Source organism: Chiloscyllium plagiosum, unplaced genomic scaffold, assembly GCF_037043375.1.
Source record: "Chiloscyllium plagiosum isolate Xiang-an unplaced genomic scaffold, Cpla_swu_hap1 HiC_scaffold_36, whole genome shotgun sequence".
NCBI classification, from domain to species: Eukaryota; Metazoa; Chordata; class Chondrichthyes; order Orectolobiformes; family Hemiscylliidae; genus Chiloscyllium; species Chiloscyllium plagiosum.
In genome coordinates this window covers 19,993,460-20,017,357 of record NW_028270174.1, presented here as the reverse complement: position 1 = coordinate 20,017,357, position 23,898 = coordinate 19,993,460, and the positions used below count along the sequence as shown (strand labels likewise).

Below are 23,898 nucleotides of genomic sequence, written 5' to 3'. Positions count from 1 at the left end.
GAGGGACAAATCTGAATTGGGAAATCCTCATAATCCACAATGAAGCTGCTTAATTCATTCAAGGAGTGTAGCATCCAGTGTTGGCAACTGCCTATCAAGATCTCACCAGTATAATAGCTTCACTAGATCCACCAGCAACCTTCACAACAGAAAAAGAAATTTCTTCTTGTTAAACTCAGTCACAATCCTTTTCTAAACTGATGGTGAAGTTGATATCTCTTTCCAACAAGCATGGACATAACTGACTGGGAATCTGCACCACAGCCATTTTTAAAGTTACATTTTTATCAGTCATACTTTCAGAACAAAACTGAAGCATGAGAGATAGTGTAAGAGGCTGAGAGATTCATTGGAGTAAGTGATCATGGAATTGAACAATGTTTTAGACGACTGGAGTCATATTAAACAATTCATACTCGTTGTCAATCAATTCATGATCAAATTGTTCAACTGCATGGCTGGATCTAGTTAGCTTTCACTTCAGTACAGTGCAGGGGGAAGAGATTTACTGCTCAATGTAATTTTGTAAGTGAATGATCATGCAAAAGCTCAGTTTTGGATCTAAAAAATGAAAACTTAAAGTATTAATTTTTTGGGAAAAGCGCACAGTTTGATCAGTAAATCATTTAGACAAAACTGACTGGTACCAATTTTGCATATTACTGAGAGATTAGTAAACGTGACAAATTACAAGTAGCACTGATCAGCAAAATTCTTTCCACTTTTTTTTATTACTCATGGCACCAACTATTACAAGATCATAATTATAAGTGAATAATAAATGCCTTTCAGCTAGGAAAAAAAGCATCCTAAGATCCACACCTCCTTCCAGTCATTACAATATCCAACCGTTACTTCAGTGCCTCCAGGAGTAATGTTGTATTAAATAAATTGAATGTTGTGTTTTACGTGCACAACAGAAAACAACTGGTTTAATTTTAAAGCTATAGCACCACGTGATTGAGGCCAGCGAGGAGGAAATAGATAGTAGGGGCTTCAACAAGTTCAGAAGGAAGAGAACAGCCGAAGGAAGAGAACAGCCATGCAGTCAGCTCCTTAGAGGATGAGAAAGGGAAATTAAAATTGGGAAATGGTAGAGACAACAAATGGTTGACCTTAGGAAGGGAGGCTTTTCCTGCTGACTGGCAAGGTAGGTCACCCAGCACCAGAGACAGATAGCAGCCCAGATCAGTGCAGTGTTCTGGGTGAGACTTACAACACAGTCTGTCTCTGGTCATTAATTAGATTCAGAACTCACTCTATAAACTCCAAAGGGAAAGATCAATATTTGATGTTGCCACTTGCACCATAGTCTCTTAACATTCTCGCCGTTGCATCCACCAGTCAAGACAATGTGAAATCCTGCTCAGAGGGTGAAGATAAACGAGTCATCATTTTTATGTTGGTAATCTGTAACTATTGGAGTGCCACAAGGATCACTGCTGGATTCTTGCCTATTTGCAATCTACATTAGGGACATTGATGAAAAGCCTGAGTGTATTATTAATACATTTGGATACAACTCGAAAAGGTAAGTAGGAAAGAAAGTTGTGAGGAGAATTTAAAGGGGAGAAGTTTATTGTCTTGCTAAACGATGAAACAAAATGGGGGAGCAAAATTTAAGGGTGAGAGGGTAAGCAAGACAGAACACATTCCTGCATCAGGACATTTTACCAACAGTGAGATTGGTTTCAGACAAGATTCCAGCCACAGGAGTTGGAACTGTATTTGTATCAGTGGCAGCAGAGCAAAGAAACATTCAATAGATTAGACCTTCTGAGGAGGGGGTTGTCTTACGAGTGACTCAGCAAATTGGGTCTGAATCCTCAGGAGTTTGAAGAATGAGAAGTGATCCCATTGAAGGAGATCAATAGGGTAGATGCTGAGAGTTTGCACCTGTCGGTCTGCAAATCTAAAATGTGGGGACACTGTCTCAAAGGGGCATATAAATTAGGACTGAGATGAGGAGAAAATTTATTCAAAAAGGTAGTGAATCTTTGGAATTCTATATCCCAGCAGTGAAGGAAAGGCAGCTAACATGGACCCACCAATTTTCTCAGAGACAATTCTCCTCCTCAGTAGCATTATTTTTCTATTTACCTTTTTTTAGATTAGATTAGATTACCTACAGTGTGGAAACAGACCCTTCAGCCCAACCAGTCTACACCGACCCTCCGAAGAGTAACCCATCCAGATCCATTTCCCTCTTACTAATGCACCTGCCTGCCTGCCTGCTGTATGTTGCAGGCCCTTGCCTTCTTCAACAGTGGCCACAACCCCTAGTAGCATGATTGAGGCTCCAGAGCTGTTAACCCTATGACTGGACCAACAACTTTCAAGGGAAAGTGGCCATCCTGAACAACATGGCAACTCGACAGCTTTATTTCCCGAGCTGCCATTGGTGGAGCAACTTCAAGGAAGTTTGACTCATAAGTAACTAAACAGGAAAGTGATGTGAAATAAAATAGCCATATTAAATACAAAAACTGCAAAAGTAAGGAATTTCTTTCATGTTACTGCATTTTATAAATCAAAAATGCAGCATGTATATCAGAGTGTCACATTAATAGCTAGCTGATGACATTTAGATAGGACTCTTAATCGGGAAACATATCGAAACGAAAATTATAAAGGCCATGACAACAGAGACCTATCATTAAGGATTAAAAATATTACAGTAGGAATGTTACAGCAAAGGTCACAAATGACAGCGCATTTCTTGGATATGATTAAAGTCGTTAGAAATAGTGACTAAAGGAATGATGTAAAAAAGTCTTTTTAAATGTTGCAACCTCAATCTCTTAAGCAACACTATAATGCTGAACAGAAATGCTCTCATTAGAGTTGTATATTCCAACAATAGGTCACGATTGATATTGATCATTTACAAAGTGTTTATTCATTAGTTTGAACCACATTTCCAAATGTGTTTTGCTGCAAATCCCATTGTAATTTTGACTTTAGACTTGCTTTAGCAGGAGCAGTTCAAATGTGTTTTTGGAGTTCTCTACACCTTCACACTTCCCTCTTTATTAACATGCAGTTAAGTTATAGAGAGCTGGCCTATAGAATCTTACTACCAATCATACTTACCTTTAAAACTAGTCCGTCAGCCATTAATTGAAGCTGACACCTTAATTCTTGTACTATTTTGCAAGCTTTGTTTTTTGTACATACAGAAAAATTAGAGCAAGTTACATTTATAGGGGCAGCACAGTGGCTGGCACTGCTGCCTCACAGCACCAGGGACGCAGGTTCAATTCCAACTTTGGGCGACCATCTGTATGAAGTTTACATATTCTCAGTGTCTGCATGGCTTTCGTCCGGGTGCTCTGGTTTCCTCCCATGGTCCAAAGATATGCAGGTTAAGCGGATTGGCCATGTGGAATGCAGGGTTACAGGGAAAGGGTGTTTCTGGGTGGGATGCTCTTCCAAGGGTCGGTGTGGACTTAATGGGCTGAATGGCCTGCTTCCACACTGTAGGAATTCTACAGATAAGTGTTACCATGCCAAAAAGAGGATAACATATTTAAAAATGGAAGAAAATAACCAAAGTCTGAGATATCAGATGCATACTTCAGATAATTTGGTGTACTTTGTACATTTTAAAGATATTGATAAGTTATCAATGGAGTAAAGATCAGCAAACATCCCATGTTACAGTCAGAAGGGTTAATGAGCAACCTGCCCAGAACTTTTAAGAGTGGATGGATGGAGTTAATTGGGCAGGAGGCCAAATGTAAGTTTCCTGATGACCAGTTAAAATTTCCTATTAAGTTCTTAGAACTTTCCAGGCAGTTCGGATTTCCTGAACTGCAAAGGACAGGAACCACTTTAACATTCATTAGCGTGTCACGAATACTCATTATCACATTAACACAGGAAGTGACATTCTCAGGTGCAATTGTGTTAACCAAGAAACATGCATGTTCACAGTCACAGCAGCTTTTAATTCACAAGCTGCCACTGGAGGAACAAGTCCAAAATAATTAAGTTTGATTCATAAGTAACTGAACCTGAGATTAAGTAATCAATATAAAGTTAAAAATCACACAACATCAGGTTATAGTCCAACAGGTTTAATTAGAAGCGCACAAGCTCCTTCATCAGGTGGTAGTGGAAGGAGCGTCGCTCCGAAAGCTAGGGCGCTTCCAATTAAACCTGTTGGACTATAACCTGGTGTTGTGTGATTTTTAACTTTGTACACCCCAGTCCAACACCGGCATCTCCGAATCAATATAAAGTTAAATAGCCAGATCTTTTAAATTTTGCTAAATGTCATTAATATGGTTAACATTAATTAATCAAGAGGCATGTATATGTTCTACAGGTTCCTTTAACATAGAGCACAGAGATGTACAGCATGGACACAGACCCTTCGGTCCAACTCGTCCATGCCGAACAGATATCCCAACATAATCTAGACCAGCACTTGTTTCATATCCCTTTAAACCCTTCCTAATCAAATACCCATCCAGATGCCTTTTAAATGTTACAATTGTACCAGCCTCCACAACTTCCTCTGGCAACTTATTCCATATACGCACCATCCTCTGCGTGAAAAAAATGCCCCTTAGGTCCGTTTTCTCCTTTTGCCTTAAACCTTTGCTCTCTAGTTTTGGACTCCCCCACCCCAGGGAAAAGGCTTTATTTATATACCCTATCCGTGCCCCTCATGATTTTATAAACCTCGATGAGGCGCAAACATTTTGACTGCAAGACCATAAGAAATAGGAACAGGAGTAAGCCATTCTGCCCTTCAAGCCTGCTCTACCATACAGTAAGACCATGGTTGATCTGACACTCCGCACATCCACTTTCCTGCCCTCTCCCACAGCCAACTGAAAATAAAAGGATGTTTAGTTGCACCAACAGAATATTAAGACTGAAGCCTCTCCAGCATTTATAAGAAATCTCACTCATTGTGTGTGCTATCCTATCATGCAACACTTAAGTGTAGGGATGGAAGTTCAATGGGTCGACTAGTTTACCCATGCAAGGCAACAACACTGACTGATTTCAGCAAACCTGACTGGGTCAGGCAAATGGGACCCTACCTAATAGGGAGGCTGAGTGAAAAGGAAAAATGCAATAAATAGTCCTTCAAAGGGTACAATTGTTAGAATCATCCTGAGAAATGATAGAAGTAAAGTGGAGTGCAGCTATAGAGAACAATAGGGAGACTGAAGGTTGTAGGGGCCACAATGTTGTGCAGGAAGGGACAAAATGCAGCAGAACTACATGATGGAGATGTAAGGGTGAAGCTGGACATTGCGACCCCAGGGAGCATGGATCAGGGAAAGAGGAGATAGTAAAAGAATAGTCAAAGATAGAGGGGAATGGAAAACACAAAGGAAAAAAAAACATTTAAGAGAATTATGGTGAGGAAGTTATACTTAAAATAAAAAATGAGGGTAGAGGGTGAAAGACAGTAATGTTTAACACCACCTTGTGTAAAGAAGTTTTTCAGATGAGGGTTTCGGAGGATGCACAATACAAAAAAGGGGAAGGGGGCCCTAGTTTGCAGAGTGAGCTGTAGGCCCGTTTGGTATGATGCATGATAGACGTGTGGGATGCAGTTTCATGGTTTTGCACTTAATCCAGGGTTGGACGAATGATGTCTAACTGGTGTCTTTTAACATGAGGAAGCTAATGGACATTTCTGTCATTCAAGGGTGAGAGAGACCATCCTGTAGGATGGCAAACTCACTATGGTAAAACAAATTTATATAAGGTCACGTAGGAATCAGTAGACAATGGTACTTTGGCAGACTGGAAGAAATCAATCATCCTCTTGTGCACTGCATCCACTCACTCCTCTGGGTCAATTGTATATTAACCACCTGAGCCAGCCCCACCCATATAGTTTTTGTCAGGTGGATTTCTCTTACGGGCATCCCTGGGAAGCAGTGTGTCCCTGTGCTCAGACACACCCTAAAGTAAGAACTCAAGGGAATGGTCACCAAAGAGGAGAAAGTGAGGTCTGCAGATGCTGGAGATCAAAGTTGAAACTTTATTGCTGGAACAGCACAGCAGGTCAGGCAGCATCCAGGGAACAGGAGATTCGACGTTTCGGGCACAGGCCCTTCTTCAGGAATGAGCAGAGAGTGTTCAGCAGGAGAAGATAAAAGGTAGGGAGGAGGGACTTGGAGGAGGGGAGTTGGAAATGTGATAGGTGGAAAGAGGTCAAGGTGAGGGTGATAGGTCGGATTTGGTGATGGTCACCAAATTAGAGTTGCCTTCTGCCTTTGCTCAGCCATCTTCAGGTTTTCCAAGGCTGGAGGGTGGGCACCCAGGATCAGAAAGAGAAATGCGGACCAAGTGGCTTTAAAATGTGGCTCCCAATAGTTAGAGAGAGTAGAAGGTCCCAGAAATTCCTGCCCATCCACCCACACAAGGACCATATTAAAGCATATTATATACAGAAGGGTGGGATACATCAAGGCTTTAATTCTTGGTCAGGAAGGGGCTAAAATGGGATTCACAAAAACTGTGGCTGCATCATAAGTCTTTGGTTATTCTCCCAAGTCACCAATAGGCTGGGGCTATTTTCCCTGGAGCATCGAAGATTGAGAGGTGACCTTATAGATGTATATAAAATCATGAGGGGCATGGATAGGGTAACTAGACAAGGTCTTTTCCCTGGCTAGGGGAGTCCGGAACTAGAGGGCATAGTTTTAGGATGACAGGGGAAAAATATATAAGAAACCTAAGGGGCAACATTTTCACACAGGGGTGATGCATTTATGGAATGAGTTGCCAGAGGAAGTGGTGGAGACTGGTACAATTACAACATTTAAAAGGCATCTGGATGGGTATATGATAGGAAGAGTTTAGAGGGATATGGGCCAAGTGCTGGCAAATGGGACTAGATTAGGTTAGGATATCTGGTCGGCATGGACAAGTTTGAAGAGCTTTTGCCCGAAACATCAATTTTACTGCTCCTCGGATGCTGCCTGAACTGCTGTGCTCTTCCAGCACCACTAATCTAGAAGTTGGACCAAAGGGTCTGTTTCCATGCTGTACATCTCTATGACTCCAACAGATTGAAGTTCAGAGGTGGCTGGAGATGTGCCTATTTTCACAACACCGTGTAACTAATGGAATACTGTATAGACAAAATTTCTGTCATTGTCACCTGTTCCAGCAAACCTGCATCTCTGCTTAGAAGGCCTAGATCATCAGAACCTATTCATTATGTGACAAGGACTTTATTAAAGGGACTCTGCTCATTGGAATTATTCCTAAGATGCTTGGCCATGTAGAAAGCTCCCCCGACAGACTGAAATACCAATCAACAGCAGTCTATTTGAAAATGAAGCACTGAACCAGATTCAAAGGCCAGCTCAATGGAACAGCAGCGGACTATTCAGCCCTTTATATCTGCCTTGCCCTTTATCTTCCTCATGGTTGATCTGTATCTCAACTTCAATTGTGTTCCCTCAGCAGCTTCAGCACCATTCTGAAGAGAAGAAGCCTATTCAAGAATTTCACTCTGTTTTATGTCTTTCCTGAGACTACCACTGAATGGCTTAGCTCCAGTTAAGCCTATGATGATGTTTGTTTTGGTTGCACTCACTAGAGGAAAGAATTTTTCTCTCATTCCACTATCAAATTGCTTAATTATCTTAAAATACTTTCAATAGGTGTATTTTGTCTTGACATTTTTAGCATTGGTAACATTAAAATACAGCGAAAAGTAACCCCCATATTTGAGATACAATAACTGAGACAAGGGCAAGAAGAGAGGAAGCAACAGACAGACATGGTTCCATGGCCGTCGATTCTCCTGCCCCTTGGATGCTGCCTGACCTGCTGTGCTTTTCCAGCACCACACACTCGACAGCTTTCAATTGATGTCAGGGGTTATATTGAAAATGTTTTGAGAGTTTAAGAATCATGAATGACACGTTATAAATTCAAACCTAACTAAGGTAACATAGTGGTTACGTTTGCACAGAAAGGACTGATGATCCAAACAAACGTGTTCAAATCCCATGACGGCTGTTGGGGGATTTAAATACAATTAGTTAAATAAATTACACTCAAAAAAGCTATTATCGGTAATGACAACCACAAAACAACCAGATTGTTTTTGAAAAAAGCCCATCTGGCTCATTTACTGTCCATAGAGAAAACAACTCATGGTGGCATGGTGGCACAGTGGTTAGCACTGCTGCCTCACAGTACTAGAGACCTGGGTTCAATTCCCACCTCGAGCAAGTTTGGACATTCTCCCCGTGTCTGCGTGGGTTTCCTCCAGGTGCTCCAGTTTTTTTCCACAGTCCAAAAATGTGTAGGTTAGGTGAATTGGCCAGGCTAAATTGCCTGTAGTGTTAGGTGAAGGGGTGAATGTAGGCAAACATACCCACAACAACTGCAAACGTAAGTATTCCCTCAATCAAAGGGACAGATTCAAACTCATTATCCTGCTGTATCGAGCTATAAATGCTGGTGGATAATTAAATAACTAACAGGAAAAGACTCCTTGAGCAGCTCCATCCACAACAATGATGGGGCCAACAGGGTTCAGATTATAGGCAGTGAGGGGAGGGGAAGCACATCAAAGCCCAGTGAACAGGAGCCTGTTGTGTACGGCCAGGGGCATGGGCAAGAAACAGCACAGGACCAGTGATTTCTGTCCCTGTGTCCCGATGTAAAAAAAAAGATTCATGCACTTGCAATTATCTAGAGCTAGAATTATTGAATGGGTGATCCATCTCAATCATCTAAAATGCCCATCGCAGACACCTAATCTTCAGCTAATTCAATTCACTAGTCATAATAATAAAGACATTGATGAATGGACTGAATATATCAGACGTTAAAGGGTTATGACGTTTATGCTTCAAACTAAAATCACACAATAAACCAAGCTATTCCAGGGCAATATTTGCATCTATGCAGTAATAATATTCTTGGTCTCACTGTGCTGCTAAAGAACATTGGCAGAGTTTACTGAAGGAAAGGATTAACTTTACTTTCTATGGCATCATCTTGCCAGAAGAGAGTGTGAAGAAGTATACAGTGTCTCGTTGGCATGTCAGACTTGACCCTTTATATTATGAAGTTATTTCTTGCTTATAAAAGTTTAGTCCATTCCAGCAATTGCTACCTTGTCAGGCAACACTCAAAAACCAGGTAAGCAATGAAAGATATCAATGTGAACAGTAGAGTTGGGTGCTACATATGGATTTTCAGATGTTGGTGAGGGACAGCAGGTAAAATGAAATATGGGAGGTGGCCACACCAGGAGGTAACTGTGTGGGAACAGGAGGAGAAACCATTGATATAAATAACTGGCTACGATTAGACAGTGAAGAATGGAAAATGGCAAGGGTAGTCCCAGCAAGCTGGATGATGGAGGAGCAGTGTTGGAAGAAGATGGTGTGATTAATTCTGTCAAAGGGTGCTACAGGTCAAGAAGGGATAGTTTGTTTATTTTTCATACAAATAAGATGTCACATGTGATCTCCCATGAATGATAAACAGTCTCTTATTTACTTCAGCCTCTGTTTTATCTAAGAGATCGGGTACAAATTGAACCACAAAATAAAGAACATAGCTCACAAAGTCTTGAACAGATTTCCCTTCCACTACCTGACCATTATTCAAGCGAGAAACAGATGAATGGCAAATGAAACACACCTCTCTCCAACTCTTACATACATCCAACTACTTTACATGTGCTACCACTACCAAGAAAAAGCAGGTTAATAAGTTTAAAAAAATACACAAACATTCAGAAACAAGCACTGAATCTATCCAGAGTCAGACACAGCAAAGCTACTCTGACACAAATGGCCAAGTGCTTTCCTCTGTTGAAAAGCAGAGAAAGCTCAGTCTGAACTTCACTATAATATTTGTAGATTCCACTCCCATTGTCATCATTTCTTACCACAACTGCGTGGAAGCAAATGTGCAATGGAATTAAGTAGAAAAGACATTATTTCACAAATAATATAGAATAAATTGATCGTGAGACAGCCCAATCTTTATAAAATTCATAAACTGTATGAAAATGTTTCAGAATTGAATTAACCCATTCTAACACAAATGATCTATGGATCTTATTACAAAATGCAGTTGCCTTTTCATTTTTATTCTATAAATTAAAGAAATCTGCAAGATCATGTTTTGTCTAGTGTTCTGAAACATTCAGAACTATGCAGTTTTTAAATCATACATATTAATTTAATGATTGTCTATAATCATGTTGTGAATTGTGATGACTGATTTTATTTATATTATGATCACAATGGTTTTTAATAAACCAGTTTTCTTACTATACAAGTGTAATTCACTGACACTCCAGTGTTACGTACGTCCATACAAATCTGGATGATTGGGCCATTCAGTCCCTCCAAAGTAGACAAGCAGGAGACAGGAAGAACACAACAAGCCAGGCAGCATCAGGTGATGGAGAAGTGAACATTTCGGGTGTAACCCTTATTCGGAACTCATTCTGCTCTACTATTTGGTAAGGTTGTAGTTGGTCCGACTGTGGCCTCTGCTTTTGAGTCTATTCCCTATACCGTTTTGACTCCCTCAGTCAAGAATCTACAACTCAGCCTTGATCTCTTGGCAAAGAGGATTCCACAGACTAATGGTCCCCAGAGGAAAGTCTCTTGTCTCTAAGATAAATAGAGGTATCTTACTTTTGAACTGTGTCATTGGTAATGTTAATCCTTTGTATGCATCAAGAATAAGTGAGTTTTTCAATATTAGTTCTAAAAATAAATCTTCAAATTGGCTTTGCATTTCAATGGACAATTATTTTCATTAATCATGGTTAGTAGTTATTACAAAAGCATTGTTAAGCTGAATATATTGTCCTTTCAAATTCATAGATGTTCTGAATCATTCTAAGAAATATCTTGGCTCATTATTTATACCAAAGATCATTTGGATTCTTGTATTTAAATTATTTTACATCAATATATTGAGAAGCACGATAAGAGTCCCACTTTGACAGTGTTTGTCTCTCCCTTCTAGCCTAAGACATTAACTTTAAATGTTCACAATATTAATCTTTGTGAACGAACAATGGTATTATGGTAATTTTGATTAACAACGCTCTATAGTCTCTGAGCTGGATGACATTTTTCCTTCTGAAGGATAACAGCTTTAAAAATCGACTTGATTATGTCTGAGTATAACTGATACTCCACCATCCACTGAAGACTAGATTAGCACTTTTTCAAATAAAGTGTGCTGACAGATAAACAACAGTTTTTAATTCACTGCTAGTTATTCAAAAATGTTCACAAACTCGATTTGATAAAGTTTTTTTTAATGATCTACAGATTAGATTTTCAGTCTAGTCTATTGGTCAAAAAAAATCGAGTGAAGAATAACTTGTTCTTAAAGTAACAAGCAAACTACAGCACAGAACGATACTAAATCATCATACTTTAGCAGAAACTGGTGTGTTCGTAAACTGTGAAATGTTTACATGAACAATAGCTCCATACTGCGCTGATGTAACACGTCTTAAATGGAACTTTGAACATGATTTCTTGCGAGTAGAGTTTATTTACTGTGCAATGTTTTGCTACAAACAACAGGGCCGCTCAAGTTTAGATTGAAGTCCTATGTTACCTGGATGAGCTCGCATTCAAGTTGGATTATACGGAGGGTCCATAAAACGAGCACCAACATCCCTGCCTCCCTACATATGCAGAACAAAATTACCAGCGCACCATGAATTAATTGATAATCACGTCTCCATGTTAAAAAAAAGGTCCATCGGAACCGATGTTCTAAATGAAAGTTAAAGTCGCTTTAGAAGGAACAAAAGGAACTCGCTGGCCACTTGTAGATTAATTGATCTGTGGCAGCCTCTGAACATATTGACAGCCTTAAGAGTTGCTTTAAAATAGATCCTAAAATCAGAGCAGATTAACTTTAAAGAGGAAATTAAAGAGATTATTCCAAAGTTTAATATTTAGGGTGTTCGTGCAGTAAGCGGTACTGAGGACAAGTTAAATTGTATTTTTCTTAAATGTCAAAACTACCAAAATGTAGAGATAGAGCAGAAAAGCAAGTACTTCCAGCCTTACAAGAAGTTGAGACTTGGAACGGTCAGAACAGCGATGAAAGAGGTAGCAAGTGGGCGCCCCAAAGATAGGGAGGGAAGAGAATGTGGTTTCCACTGGGTGAGGTGAAAGATAGCGGGAAATAAAAACAAGCTCTTACCATCTTCATTCTCGTCAAATACCGGTGTTTTGTGGGAGTGATTGGCGCCCATATTCCTGCTCTTGCGCATACCCCGTGAACCTTGGACGCGATGGGAGTGAGAGGCGCTAGAAAGCCGGAGCGTTTCAGAAAAACCCTTTCAGTGCTGCTCCGAGAGGACGGTGCTGGCCCCTCGCTGCTGGGTGGCTGCTGTGAAACACAAGGCTCTGCGCCTCGCCCCAGTCCATCGCTCTCGCTTCAACATGGTCTAAATTACAACTATTTCCATGCGGTGGGTTTACATCATCTCGCCGCCAGCCAGACACTGACAGCGATCCATCTACGTCCGACCATTTCGAGGTTACAGACAGGTTTTTTTTATTGTTGACTATAGATGGTTTTTTTTAAATCATTCGTTATTTTATTCTCAGCGGAAGAGGGAAATGCCTGTTGCTAAAAGTCCACCTTGTCCAGTAAACGGGCATTCCTCAATGTCTCCAAGTGCTAATGCCAACTGGAGTGAGCTCGGCGGTGAGGGACAGACTACAAGCCCCAGGCTCGTCTTTCCCAGATGCTGCACACCTACAGACCATGGTGAAAACTGACGGTCAGCTAGCCCCAGGTGAATTTCCTACTTACTTACAAAGACATTAAAACACGAGAAACGTTCAGCAGTTTCCCATTTGCTCCCGAGCCCGATGCTGAAGGATGTAAGTGTTGCACTGCCAGTCCCTCGGCAATATTTCTAACCACCTGAAGTGGGGGCCCTCTCACTCTCGATATAATATTTTAACTCTTAAAGCTTGCTGGGTTGGAATCAACGCTTGTCGATTGCACTCTGTTGCGAGGATGCTGAGTGATATCCAGCAATCTCGGGAATGGTTGCAAGTCAATTAAGCCTTACTGGGGAAACAATGTTTTATTTGCTTTACCAATTAAAATGAGGTCATCTCAAACTTGGGTCGAAAGAGTGATTGTTCCGTTCTTAATATGACTCTGCCCCCTCACCCCACCAAACAAGAACAATGAGGCTGGAGGATAAAACCCCGGAACAGCGAAGTGGAGAATTAACGTTGAATCTGAGGAGATTGATTGATTAAATCGGCCGCCTCTCTCAGCAGTGAGAAAACAGAAATTGCTGGAAAAGCTCAGCAGGTCTGGCAGCATCTGTGTAGATGACCCTGCCTCAGAACCTCTCTCCTGAAGAAGGGTTACACCTAAAACGTGGACTGCTCCACCTCCTGATGCTGCCGGGCTTGCTGTGTTCTTCCAGCCTCCTGCTTGTCTATCTTGGATTCCAGCAGTGTTTATTTTTCCTTTTGCCTCCGAGTCTCTCACCAGCGAGTTATTCTCCAGGATTACACCCTGCATTTTAAACTGATGAAGGGCTACTGCCCGAAATGTCGATTTTCCTGCTCCTTGGATGCTGCCTGACCTGCTGTGCTTTTCCAGCACCACTCTAACCTTGACTCTGATCTCCAGCATCTGCAGGATCCACTTTCGCCTATACATTTTAAACGCAAAACTTCAAAATAAAATCAGTCCTGGGATTTGTTTTTGCCCAGAGGTTAATTAAGGGTTAGTCGTATTGCTATGGGACTGCAGTCACATGTAGGTCAGCTCAGGTGAGCAGTGTTTGATAAATAAAACTTTATTTCACCCCCACGTTTGTCTGTTTTTTATATATAAAGCAAAATACTGCGGATACTGGAAAATAAAAACAAGGTGCTGAATAAACTCAGCTGTTCTGGCAGCATCTGTAGAGAGAGAGAGAGCGGGAAACAGTCAATGTTAACAATTAACATTATTCAGCCTTGTTTTTGTTTCTGATATCTTGTGTGTCCTGCTGGGGTACTTGAGTCATGCTGAAGTTCAGAGTAAGTGAACTGCCGAGTGCATGCCTCGAGGCTCCTTCATTCACATCACAGGGAGTCGGTGGGCAGGACTGACTCCGGGATCTAGATGGACATCAAGGTCTCTCGAAGACCACCCCCAACAATCCCCAGCCCACCCATTCACTAAACACTTAACTGCATCTATCCCTTTCTGACCGTATTTTCTCCCTCTAAATCCTTCCTCGCTTTGATCTGGACGCAGTATTTTTCCATTAAGAACGATTGAATTTACCTAGCACCCTTCACTACCAAACAACCTCCTCCCCCCCAAAAAAAAATTCTCTTTACGGCAAATTAAGCGTCTCTGTCAAATATAAGAACTGAGTCACACACAGTAAAGGCCCACCGACCGACCTGTGGGTGGTCGGAAGGGAGGGTGGGGTCTGCGATAATAAAAGAGAAGCCGTGGAGGAGGGAATCTTCCCTTCTGGAGGTGGAGGGACGCCGCTGGCGCTGACCGTGCAATTCCGAGGTTTGGGGAAAGAGACAGTGAACTCGAAGGGCAGGTTGCAGTCCTTCTGCACAAAGTTACTCGTTTTGCAAATAATATCTTTACCTGAAAGAGGAAAATACAAAATTGTACTCGGCAAACCGAGTGACTCCTGGTGGCAACCGCGTGGTATTTAAAGTTGCTCATGCCTGACTGTAGGAACACAGGGTGACCTAAACATGGACAATAATTGCAGGAGTAGACTGCTCGGACCATCAACCCTCCTTCCTACTTAACATGATCATGGCTAATCCGCTATCGTCGTTATACTCCCGCTCTTTCCTTATATCCTGTAACTTCGTACCTATTATTTTTTTCTCAACTTTACTGGGGAGTTCCAGACTAAAACTGTGTAGTGTACCGACCAAAGAAACTTGTGTAAGGTTTCTATTCCGTATCCATCCTGGCCACAGTGTGCACTGCTTTGAACACCAGCGCCCCCTCCCGTTTCTTCACATTCGTGCCATTATTAGTTCTGATGGGTGTGAACACAGTCTGATCATTGGCACCAATAACTTGCGACTGAGACCGCCCTTCTCACTTACTCCCCAGGAGTATTACAACGCCGTTAGTTTGGATGGTTGATTTGCAACGCAGTGGCGCCAATAGTGTGGGTTCAATCCCCACACAGCCTGATGTTACCGTGAAGACTCCGTCTTCTCAACCTCTTCCACCCTTTGCCTGAGGAGGAACCCCCACTAGTCATCTATCTTCTGGGACTATGGCAACTTTACAGAAATATGGTCTATTGGAGATGTCCTGAGTTGTGGAACAGCCCTCAAGAAAATGACAGTCACTGATAAACGAAGCAAGCTATTGTATTTGGATGCAGCAAAGTTCATTTTGGACCCTCAAAACATTGATCCAATTGTCTTTCAAATAGTAGGAGGAGACAACAATAGGGGAGATCCAAGTCGATTCAGAAATCGATTACAGCAGTGGGTGAGGTACAAAATTATCAGAAAGGCCAATGAAATGTTAGCCTTTATCACTAGAGGGCAGCATGATAAAGGAAGCGTTGCTACAGTTACACCGAACCCTGGTTAAACTACAAGAGCATTGTGTACAGTTCTGGGCAGCACATTACAGAAAAGACATGCAGCTTTGCGCAGGATTTCCAGGAATTAGGAGGTTCCCTCCACCTGCCTATCTCCATAAACATTCAACTCTGCAGTTAGAATGGAGGTTCAGTGTATCTGTGAAAAGTCTTACCTTTCTCTTCATCAGAAGCTACATGGCAGTTACTGCAGTGGATCAAAGTACCCTGTACCATCTGGGGGAAAGGGGACTGGGGAATTGTCCAGTGCCCCCCACGTTTCAAAAAGACAATTGCAATATCAACTCCTGCGTTTTGTAACGTTACTTTTGGTCGAGCTTTTTGACTTTGTAAACTTTTTCGATATTTCCATGAATTTCTTCTTTAGCTTAGAGAAACATTATTTCACTAGAATACGCTTTGTTCTCGGCTTTTTTCCCCAAAAGAACTAAAATGAACATTGACGATTCTAATTGATTTAGTGTGTTGCACATAAAAGGTTAAAAATCAGGTTATAGTCCAACAGGTTTAATTGGAAGTACTAGCTTTCGGAGCGCTGCTCCTTCATCAGGTGATTGTGGAGTGTAAGATTGTAAAACAGAAATATAGCAAGTTTACACTGTGATGTAACTGAAATTATATATTTGAAAAAGATCTGGTTTGTTTGTTAAGTCTCTCATCTTTTAGAATTGGCATGTTGGTTTCAGTTCTTTCATATGTAAATCGCAAGACTTTAAAAAAAGTTACATTCTCAATTGAACTTTAACAATTGGTGTCTGTCGGCCCAGATAATGTATTGAAGGTGAGAGTTCCCCTGTGTGACACTGTGTGCCACAGTGTCAGACTGATTCTAATCTAAACAACAAATGAATCTTACATGGATTCATGTAGTTTTTGAGCAAAGTAAAATGTAACTCTGCAAGTACATATTCACCCCACAAACTTATCTGCGTATGTGCGAACTTTGTAAACAAAATAAACGCGTGTATATAAACAGTTTACCTTCGGCTATTTCTGCAAAGGATCTCACCGCACCTCTAGACTTTCTTTCCGGCTTCTTAGTAAATGATAGTTGTAAAGTATTACATTTCCTTACGAATAACAATAAAGCACCGAAAACTATCCGCAGCAATGTTACCATATGGTTCAGGTCAAAAACAGTCTCCTTCGCCATCTCATGGATTGACTCGGCATTGCAACCACTGGCCGGCAGCAGCAAATGATTGTGAAACACGCAAGAATAACTGCACTTTCGAATATTCCTTCCACAAATGGTTGCGACTAGAACATTTATTAAAGAAACTGCTCTGAAATTTCTTTTTTCTGTCTATTTTCTCCAGCAACATTTTGTGTTGTGTTTAATATCCGATTTAATGAAGTTTTATTTTTACCATTACATTGATCAGATTAAACTTGCTCAATGACATCTCTAAAATTGAGTGGCGGGAGATGTGCAATAGATTTTTTTTAGGATTGGAAGAGGTGGAGTGCCCCAGAGGTCAGTGGTGAGACCCGTTCTCTTCCTGATGTATATTCACAACCTAGATCTTGTGTTGTATCTAACGTTTTCGATTGTAGAATGAAATGGAAATGGACTATTTTAAAACTAATGATTCTGAAAGGGTTTGCTGCACATTTTTTAATAAAGCCAGTTACCGAACATCATTGTCAGCAACATTTACCCTGTTGCTTTTTCAAGCAGTAGGAGAGATAAGTTACAAATGGGTCTGTACAAAGTGAGATTTGGATGGCAGCAAGTAGTTCATTGGTCTGCTGAGTTAGACCCAGCTGTGGATGATAAAGGCCTACTAACAACTATATGGTTGGCTGTTGGGTAGCGGAACAGCTCGTGGGTTTGCAAGAGATTGCCAGAAGCCTTCTAACAAGGGAGGTGGTGTGTATCTCACCTCAGTAGAAAACATGCCTGAAGAAAGCCAGTTATTTTCTTCCACATTTGTATAAGTTGTTGCTTTTAATCTACAAGGCAGAGACTCTGCAGTTTGTGAATCAGTCACTCTGTGCCTCTTGTAAGAAAATGAAAGTATCTGGAGAATTAAAAGAACAGCAAGACCTGTAAAGCAAAAGTATCAACTAAGTGAATCCTGTGGACAGGGCCATTGAACTACTTTTCCAGCTTTTCCCTCCACCTTAGCACTGATATTTTATTGTCTCACTCTATGTGACTGTGCATATGTGTAAAGGGAGTTAAAGTTTTAACTAGTAGAGTTATATGCCGATGTGAATAGTAGTTTATCTGTAGCTAGAATCTATTTATTTGTAATAAATGGTCATTTTTGTTAAGTACAGAAACCTGGTCTGTGTTTTTCTGTTAATCCAAGTCTAAAATGTCAGGTAAATTAGGGATCTTGCAAATCTTATATAATACTTAACTTCTGTGGCAACTCCAGGGATAGCAGAGCTTGACTTCCAGCGTGCTATTTCAGTAAAGCAAGATATAGTTATAACTGGACACAACTTCAAGGTTTGTAATTTATTCATAAGTCTGAAGTATTGTGAACTGTGAGAAAAATAGTGTAGATCTTTCAAAATTGTAAACAACTTGGTGGAACAGGTGAACTGTGGCAACTAAAGTTTAATGTTGAAAAAAAAGTGAAATAATTCATTTTGTCAGAACAACCTGAAGAGACAATATAAGATAAAATGAATAATTCTAAAGAGCACGCAGGATCAGTTTGTATATATACATAAATCTTTGAAGATTGCAGGACAAGGTTGAGCAGATAAGAGCATATAACATCATAGGCTTTGTTAAGTATGGTATAAAGTGCAAGAGGCTATATTGAACTTGTCTCGTTCTGGGTGCCACTATATAATAAAGATGTGAAGGCATTAAAAGGGGGCCTGAAACGCTTCAAGATTGGCATGACAGTTTGGAAACTTCGGTTACACCGATATTTTGGAAAAGTAGGACTGGTTGCCTTGAAGAAAAGACAACAGAGATAATACTTTATTGTGATACTGAAAATCATAAGGGGCTCGGACAAGGCAGATTAGGAAAGATTATTCCCACTCATGAAAGGATCGATTAATGAGAGAGGAAAGATATGCGGAATATCTTTTCATGCCTGAGAGTGAGTAGGAGGTACATTCAATTGAGGTATTCCAAAGAGAATTGAGTGTTATCTGAAAATGAGGAGTAGCCAGTATTATGGGAAGAAGGCAGGGAATTGCACTCAGTGAATTGCTCATTTGGAGAACTGGGGAGGCACAAAAGACTGAATGGCCCCCTCTGGGCTGCAATCATTTTGAGTCTGTGATCTTATGTGAAGTTGTTTTCAACCTGTAAGCATTCAAAGTTTTTTTCTTTTCAAAAGCCATCACCTTTGGAATTATACTTGTTATCTCGGTTTATGTCAGAATTTAATGGACAGAAATGGAAAGACTTATAAATCACCTGCTCATACATTTTAATGTCATGTTCTAGTCCCTTTAGATTGATTCTGAAAACAGTTAACATGCAAATGAAAGCTTAAGGTAAGTTCTGTAGAAGAATGGGACTATTGCTACCATGACAAACCTCCAGAAATGTTTCTTTTTAACAATTGAGGCTCTAATAATATAAAATTATATTGTAAAGATATTATTAACACCATTTATATTTTGGACTGTATTTTCTAAGGAGTGTCAATCACATTCAGATTGTTGCTCAACTATGTTCCTTTTTTTTTAACAATAAGAAATAGCTGTGCATTCCTGACGGGAGATCCCAATCAAGGTTCTTCAGAAATGCAGTGTGGTATTTTAAACCTGACAGGTCCCACTTAGTGCAGGATAGCTGGGGGGAAGGCAAAGCCAGGCCCCTTGTCACAGTTGGTTTTGTTATGAACCAGGCCAGACCCCCTCAAAACATTTCAAGAAGGGAGCCCAGACCCTAACTTTTCTAGTTGTTCTAAGCAGGTGTAAAGTGGATATTCCAGGAGAGATGCAGCTGGTCAAACCATTCAATTTTAAACAAAACAGAATTCATTTACAGACTACTGAAGAACAAAGGAGAACAGAATTTAGAATAACTTAAACTATCTAAAAACCCAGTCGACTCAATTGCAATTTAATGATGCTGTTCCAAATACCTGCAACATCCCCATGAATACCCCCTTGGCAAAAAAGGTAAAATTGGAGAGAGGCTCAACATGCAGCTGTTTCTTTGGGTCCCCAGCTAAAAACTTGACCAGCAGCTTTGAACAGACTGCTTGCTAAAACCTGAGCTGGGAGGACTGGCCAATTCCCTTTCATTGCACAAGTGTTTTAAAAAAAAATACCTAAAAGTTTTTTTTTGGCTGAGGCAGTATCTGTTAGCCATAAGCAAGGGGCTAACCCCAGCCAAATCGGAACCTCTGCCATTTACAACCCCTTTTGAAAAAGTCCAAGGACAACATAACCTTCCTGAAGGAGCAGCACTATCACACAATGTGTGAGTTAAAGGTTCAGCATCAGAGGCAGCCAGTTTGATAGTTCCTGTGGAATGGTAAGTATGCCTGGTAAGTGTGAAATTAGGGTGCTAGGTAAGGAGGGTGTCAGGTGGGTAGAGGGTACAGTACCAAGTAGGTAGGGCACAAGATGGGAAGAGGACCTGGTAAGTGGTTAGGATAGGTCAAGGTTAGTGGGAGATATCAGATCAGTTGGGTAGATGAGTGTCAGGACCCATGGGGAAAGTATGTGCTGGATCCCAGGAGCTCAGGTGGGAGATGGGGTCTGGTAGTGGCAGGAGAAGGTCAAGCCCAATGGTGAGGGTGTGGGGTCTAGCAGTGTGGGACATTGATAGGTCCATCAGTGTTGATGTGGCGCATGGGGGATGGGGGAGGCATTGGTCTAGAATCCAGCAGAGACTGAGTGCCCTGGGAGGAAGGGAACATAGGACATTATAGCGCAGTACAGGGCCTTTGACTCTCGATGTTTCCACAGGTCGGTTCAACAATCTGAACCCCATCTCACCTACACTATTCCACTCTCAACCATATGCCTATCCATAGAACATAGAACATAGAAGAATACAGCGCAGTACAGGCCCTTCGGCCCTCGATGTTGCGCCGATCCAAGCCCACCTAACCTAGACTAGCCCACTATCCTCCATATGCCTATCCAATGCCCGCTTAAATGCCCATAATGAGGGAGAGTCCACCACTGCTACTGGCAGGGCATTCCATGAACTCACGACTCGCTGAGTAAAGAACCTACCCCTAACATCTGTCCTATACCTACCCCCCCTTAATTTAAAGCTATATCCAATGACCATTTAAATGCCCTTAAAGTTGGCGTGTCTACTACTGTTCCACTCCCCTACTACTCTGAGTAAAGAAACTGCCTCTGACATCTGTCCTATATTTAGAGCTTTATCCCCTCATGCTAGCCATCACCATCATCGGAAAAAGACTCTCACTGTCCAACCTATCTAACTCTCTGATTATCCTATATGTCTCAATTATGTCACCTCTCAACCACCTTCTCTCCAATGAAAACAGCCTCAAGTCACTCAACCTTTCCTCGTAAGACCTCCCTACATACCAGGCAACATCCCAGTAAATCTCCTTTGACCCGTTTCCAAAGCTTCCACATCCTTCTGATAATGCGGTGACCAGAACTGTACACAATACTTAAAATGTGGCCGCATTAAAGTTTTATACAGCTGCAGCATGATCTCATGGTTCCAAAACTCAATCCCTTTACCAATAAAAGCTAACACATCATATGTCTTCTTAACAACCCTATCAATCTGATGACAACTTTCAAGGATCTGTGTACCTGGACACTGAGATCCCTCTGCTCATCTACACTACCAAGAATCTTACCCTTAGCCCAGTACCTGCATTCCTGTTACTCCTTCCAAAGTGAATCAGCTCGCACATTTCCACATAATACTCCATTTGCCACCTCTCAGCCCAGCTCTGCAGCTCATCTATGTCTCTCTGTAACCTACAACATCCTTTGTCACTACCCACAATTCTACTGACCTTCGTGTCATCTGCAAATTTACTAACCCATCCTTCTATCCCATCATCCAGGTCACTTATATAAATGACAAACAACTGTGGACCCAAAACAGAACCTTGCGGTACCTCACTAGTAACTGAACTCCAGGATGAATATTTCCCATCAACCACCACTCTCTGTCTTATTTCAGCTAGCCAATTTCTGATCCAAACAGCTAAATCACCCTCAATCCCATGCGTCCGTACTTTGTGCAATAGCCTACTGTGGGGAACCTTATCAAACGCCTTACTGAAATCCATATACACCACATCAACTGCTTTTCCCTCATCCATCTGTTTGGTCACCACCTCGAAGAACTCAATAAGGTTTGTGAGGTACGGCCTATCCTTATGTCTTCAACATTCTACAAACAATGGTGAAAATAAGGACTGCAGATTCTGGAGATTAGAGTCGAGAGTGTGGTGCTGGAAGGATTCCTGATGATGGGCTTTTGCCCGAAACATCTATTTTCCTGTTTCGGATGCTGCCTGACCTGCTGTGCTTTTCCAGCACCACGCTCTCAATTCTTCAAACTGTGTTGACTATCCCTAATCAACTTGTTCATCTCTTATAACCCTATCCAACACTTTACCCATAACCAAAGTAAAGCTCACTGGTCTATAATTTCCAGGGTTATCTCTACTCCCCTTTTTGAACAAGGGAACAATATTTGCTATTCTCCTGTCTTCTGGTGCTATTCTTGTAGACAATGACAACATAAAGATCAAAGCCAAAGGCTTAGAAATCTTCTCCCTGGCTTCCCAGAGCAGCCTAGGGTAAATCCATTTGGCCCAGGGTATTTATCTATTTTTACCCTTTCCAGAATTTCTAACACCATCTCCTAGGCTAGTAGCCTGTATCTCGGTATTTACCTCAAACACATTGTCTTTTTCTAGTGTGAATATTGACAAAAAGTATTCATTTAGTGCTTCCCCTATCTCCTCTGACACCACGCACAACTTGACTACTATGCTTGATTGGCCCCCTAATCTTACTCTAGTCATTCTTTTAATCCTGATACAGTTATAGAAAGCCTTAGGGTTTTCCTTGATCCTATCGGTCAATGATTTCTCATGCCCTCTCCTGGCTCTTCTTAACTCTTTCTTTAGGTCTTTTCTGGCTAACCTGTAACACTCAGGTGCCCCAACTGAGCCATCATATCTCATCCGAACATAAGCTTTCTTCTTCCTCTTGACAAGAGATTCAACTTCCTTACTAAGCCACAGCTCCCACGCTCGACAACTTCCTCCCTGTCTACCAGGTACTTACTTATCAAGGACCCGCAATAGCATCATAATTGTCTTTCCCCCAGCTATAACTCTTGCCCTACAATATATACTTATACCTTTCCATCACTAAAGTAAACCTAACTGAATTGTGGTCACTATCACCAAAGTGCTCACTTACCTCCAAATCTATCACCTAGCTGGGTTCATTACCTAGTACCAAATCCAATGTGGCCTGGCTCCTTGTTGGCCTGTCTACATATTTTGTCAGGAAACCCTCCTGCACACATTGGACAAAAACTGACCCATCTAAACTACTTGAACAATAGTATTTACAGTCAATATTTAGAAAGTTAAAGTCCTCCATAACAACTACTCTGTCACTTCTCGCTCCTATCGAGGATCAGCTTTGCTATCCTATCCCCTACATCTCTGGAACTATTTGGAGGCCTATGGAAATCTCCCAACAGGGTGACCTCTCCTTTCCTGTTTCTAATCATAGCCCATACTACCTCAGTAGACGAGGCTTAAAACATCCTATCTGTAACTGTAATACTGTCCTTGACTAACAGTGCCACACCTCCCCCTCTTTTATCATTTTCTCTGTTCTTACTGGAACATCTAAATCCCAGAACCTGCAATAACCACTCCTGTCCCTGCTCTACCCATGTCTCTGAAATGGTCACAGCATCGAAATCCCAGCTACCATCCCATGCTGCAAGTTCACCCACCTTATTCCGGATGCTCCTGGTGTTGAAGTAGACACATGACAAACCAACTTCTTGCTTGCCGGTGCCTTCTTGTGATCTTGAAATCTTCATTCTGACTTCACTACTCTCAACCTCCCGTATACTCAAGCTACAATTTTGGTTCCCATTCCCCTGCTGAATTAGTTTAAACACACACAAAGAGCATTGCCCCCCCCCCCCCCCCAACCATAGGATATTGTACCCCTCTGGTTCAGGTGAAAACCATTCTGTTTGTAGAGGTCCCACCTACCCCAGAAAGAGCCACAATTATCCAGGAATCCAAAACCCTCCCTCCTGCACCAGCCCTGTAGGCACATGTTCAACTCATCTCTCTCCC

The 23,898-nt window shown here is 41.4% G+C and overlaps 1 protein-coding gene across 1 annotated transcript in view; it reads right to left on the bottom strand.

Annotated features, from left to right (window-relative positions):
* Positions 1-14,536, bottom strand: part of LOC122539420 (serine/threonine-protein kinase 32B-like) — a 357,967-nt gene extending 343,431 nt beyond the window's left edge. Inside the window, exon 1 of the mRNA XM_043674242.2 lies at positions 12,199-14,536. Coding sequence (XP_043530177.1) covers positions 12,199-12,268 — 70 coding nt within the window. The 5' untranslated portion in view covers positions 12,269-14,536. The remainder of the gene's footprint in view (positions 1-12,198) is intronic.
* Between the last annotated feature and the right edge of the window lie 9,362 nt (positions 14,537-23,898).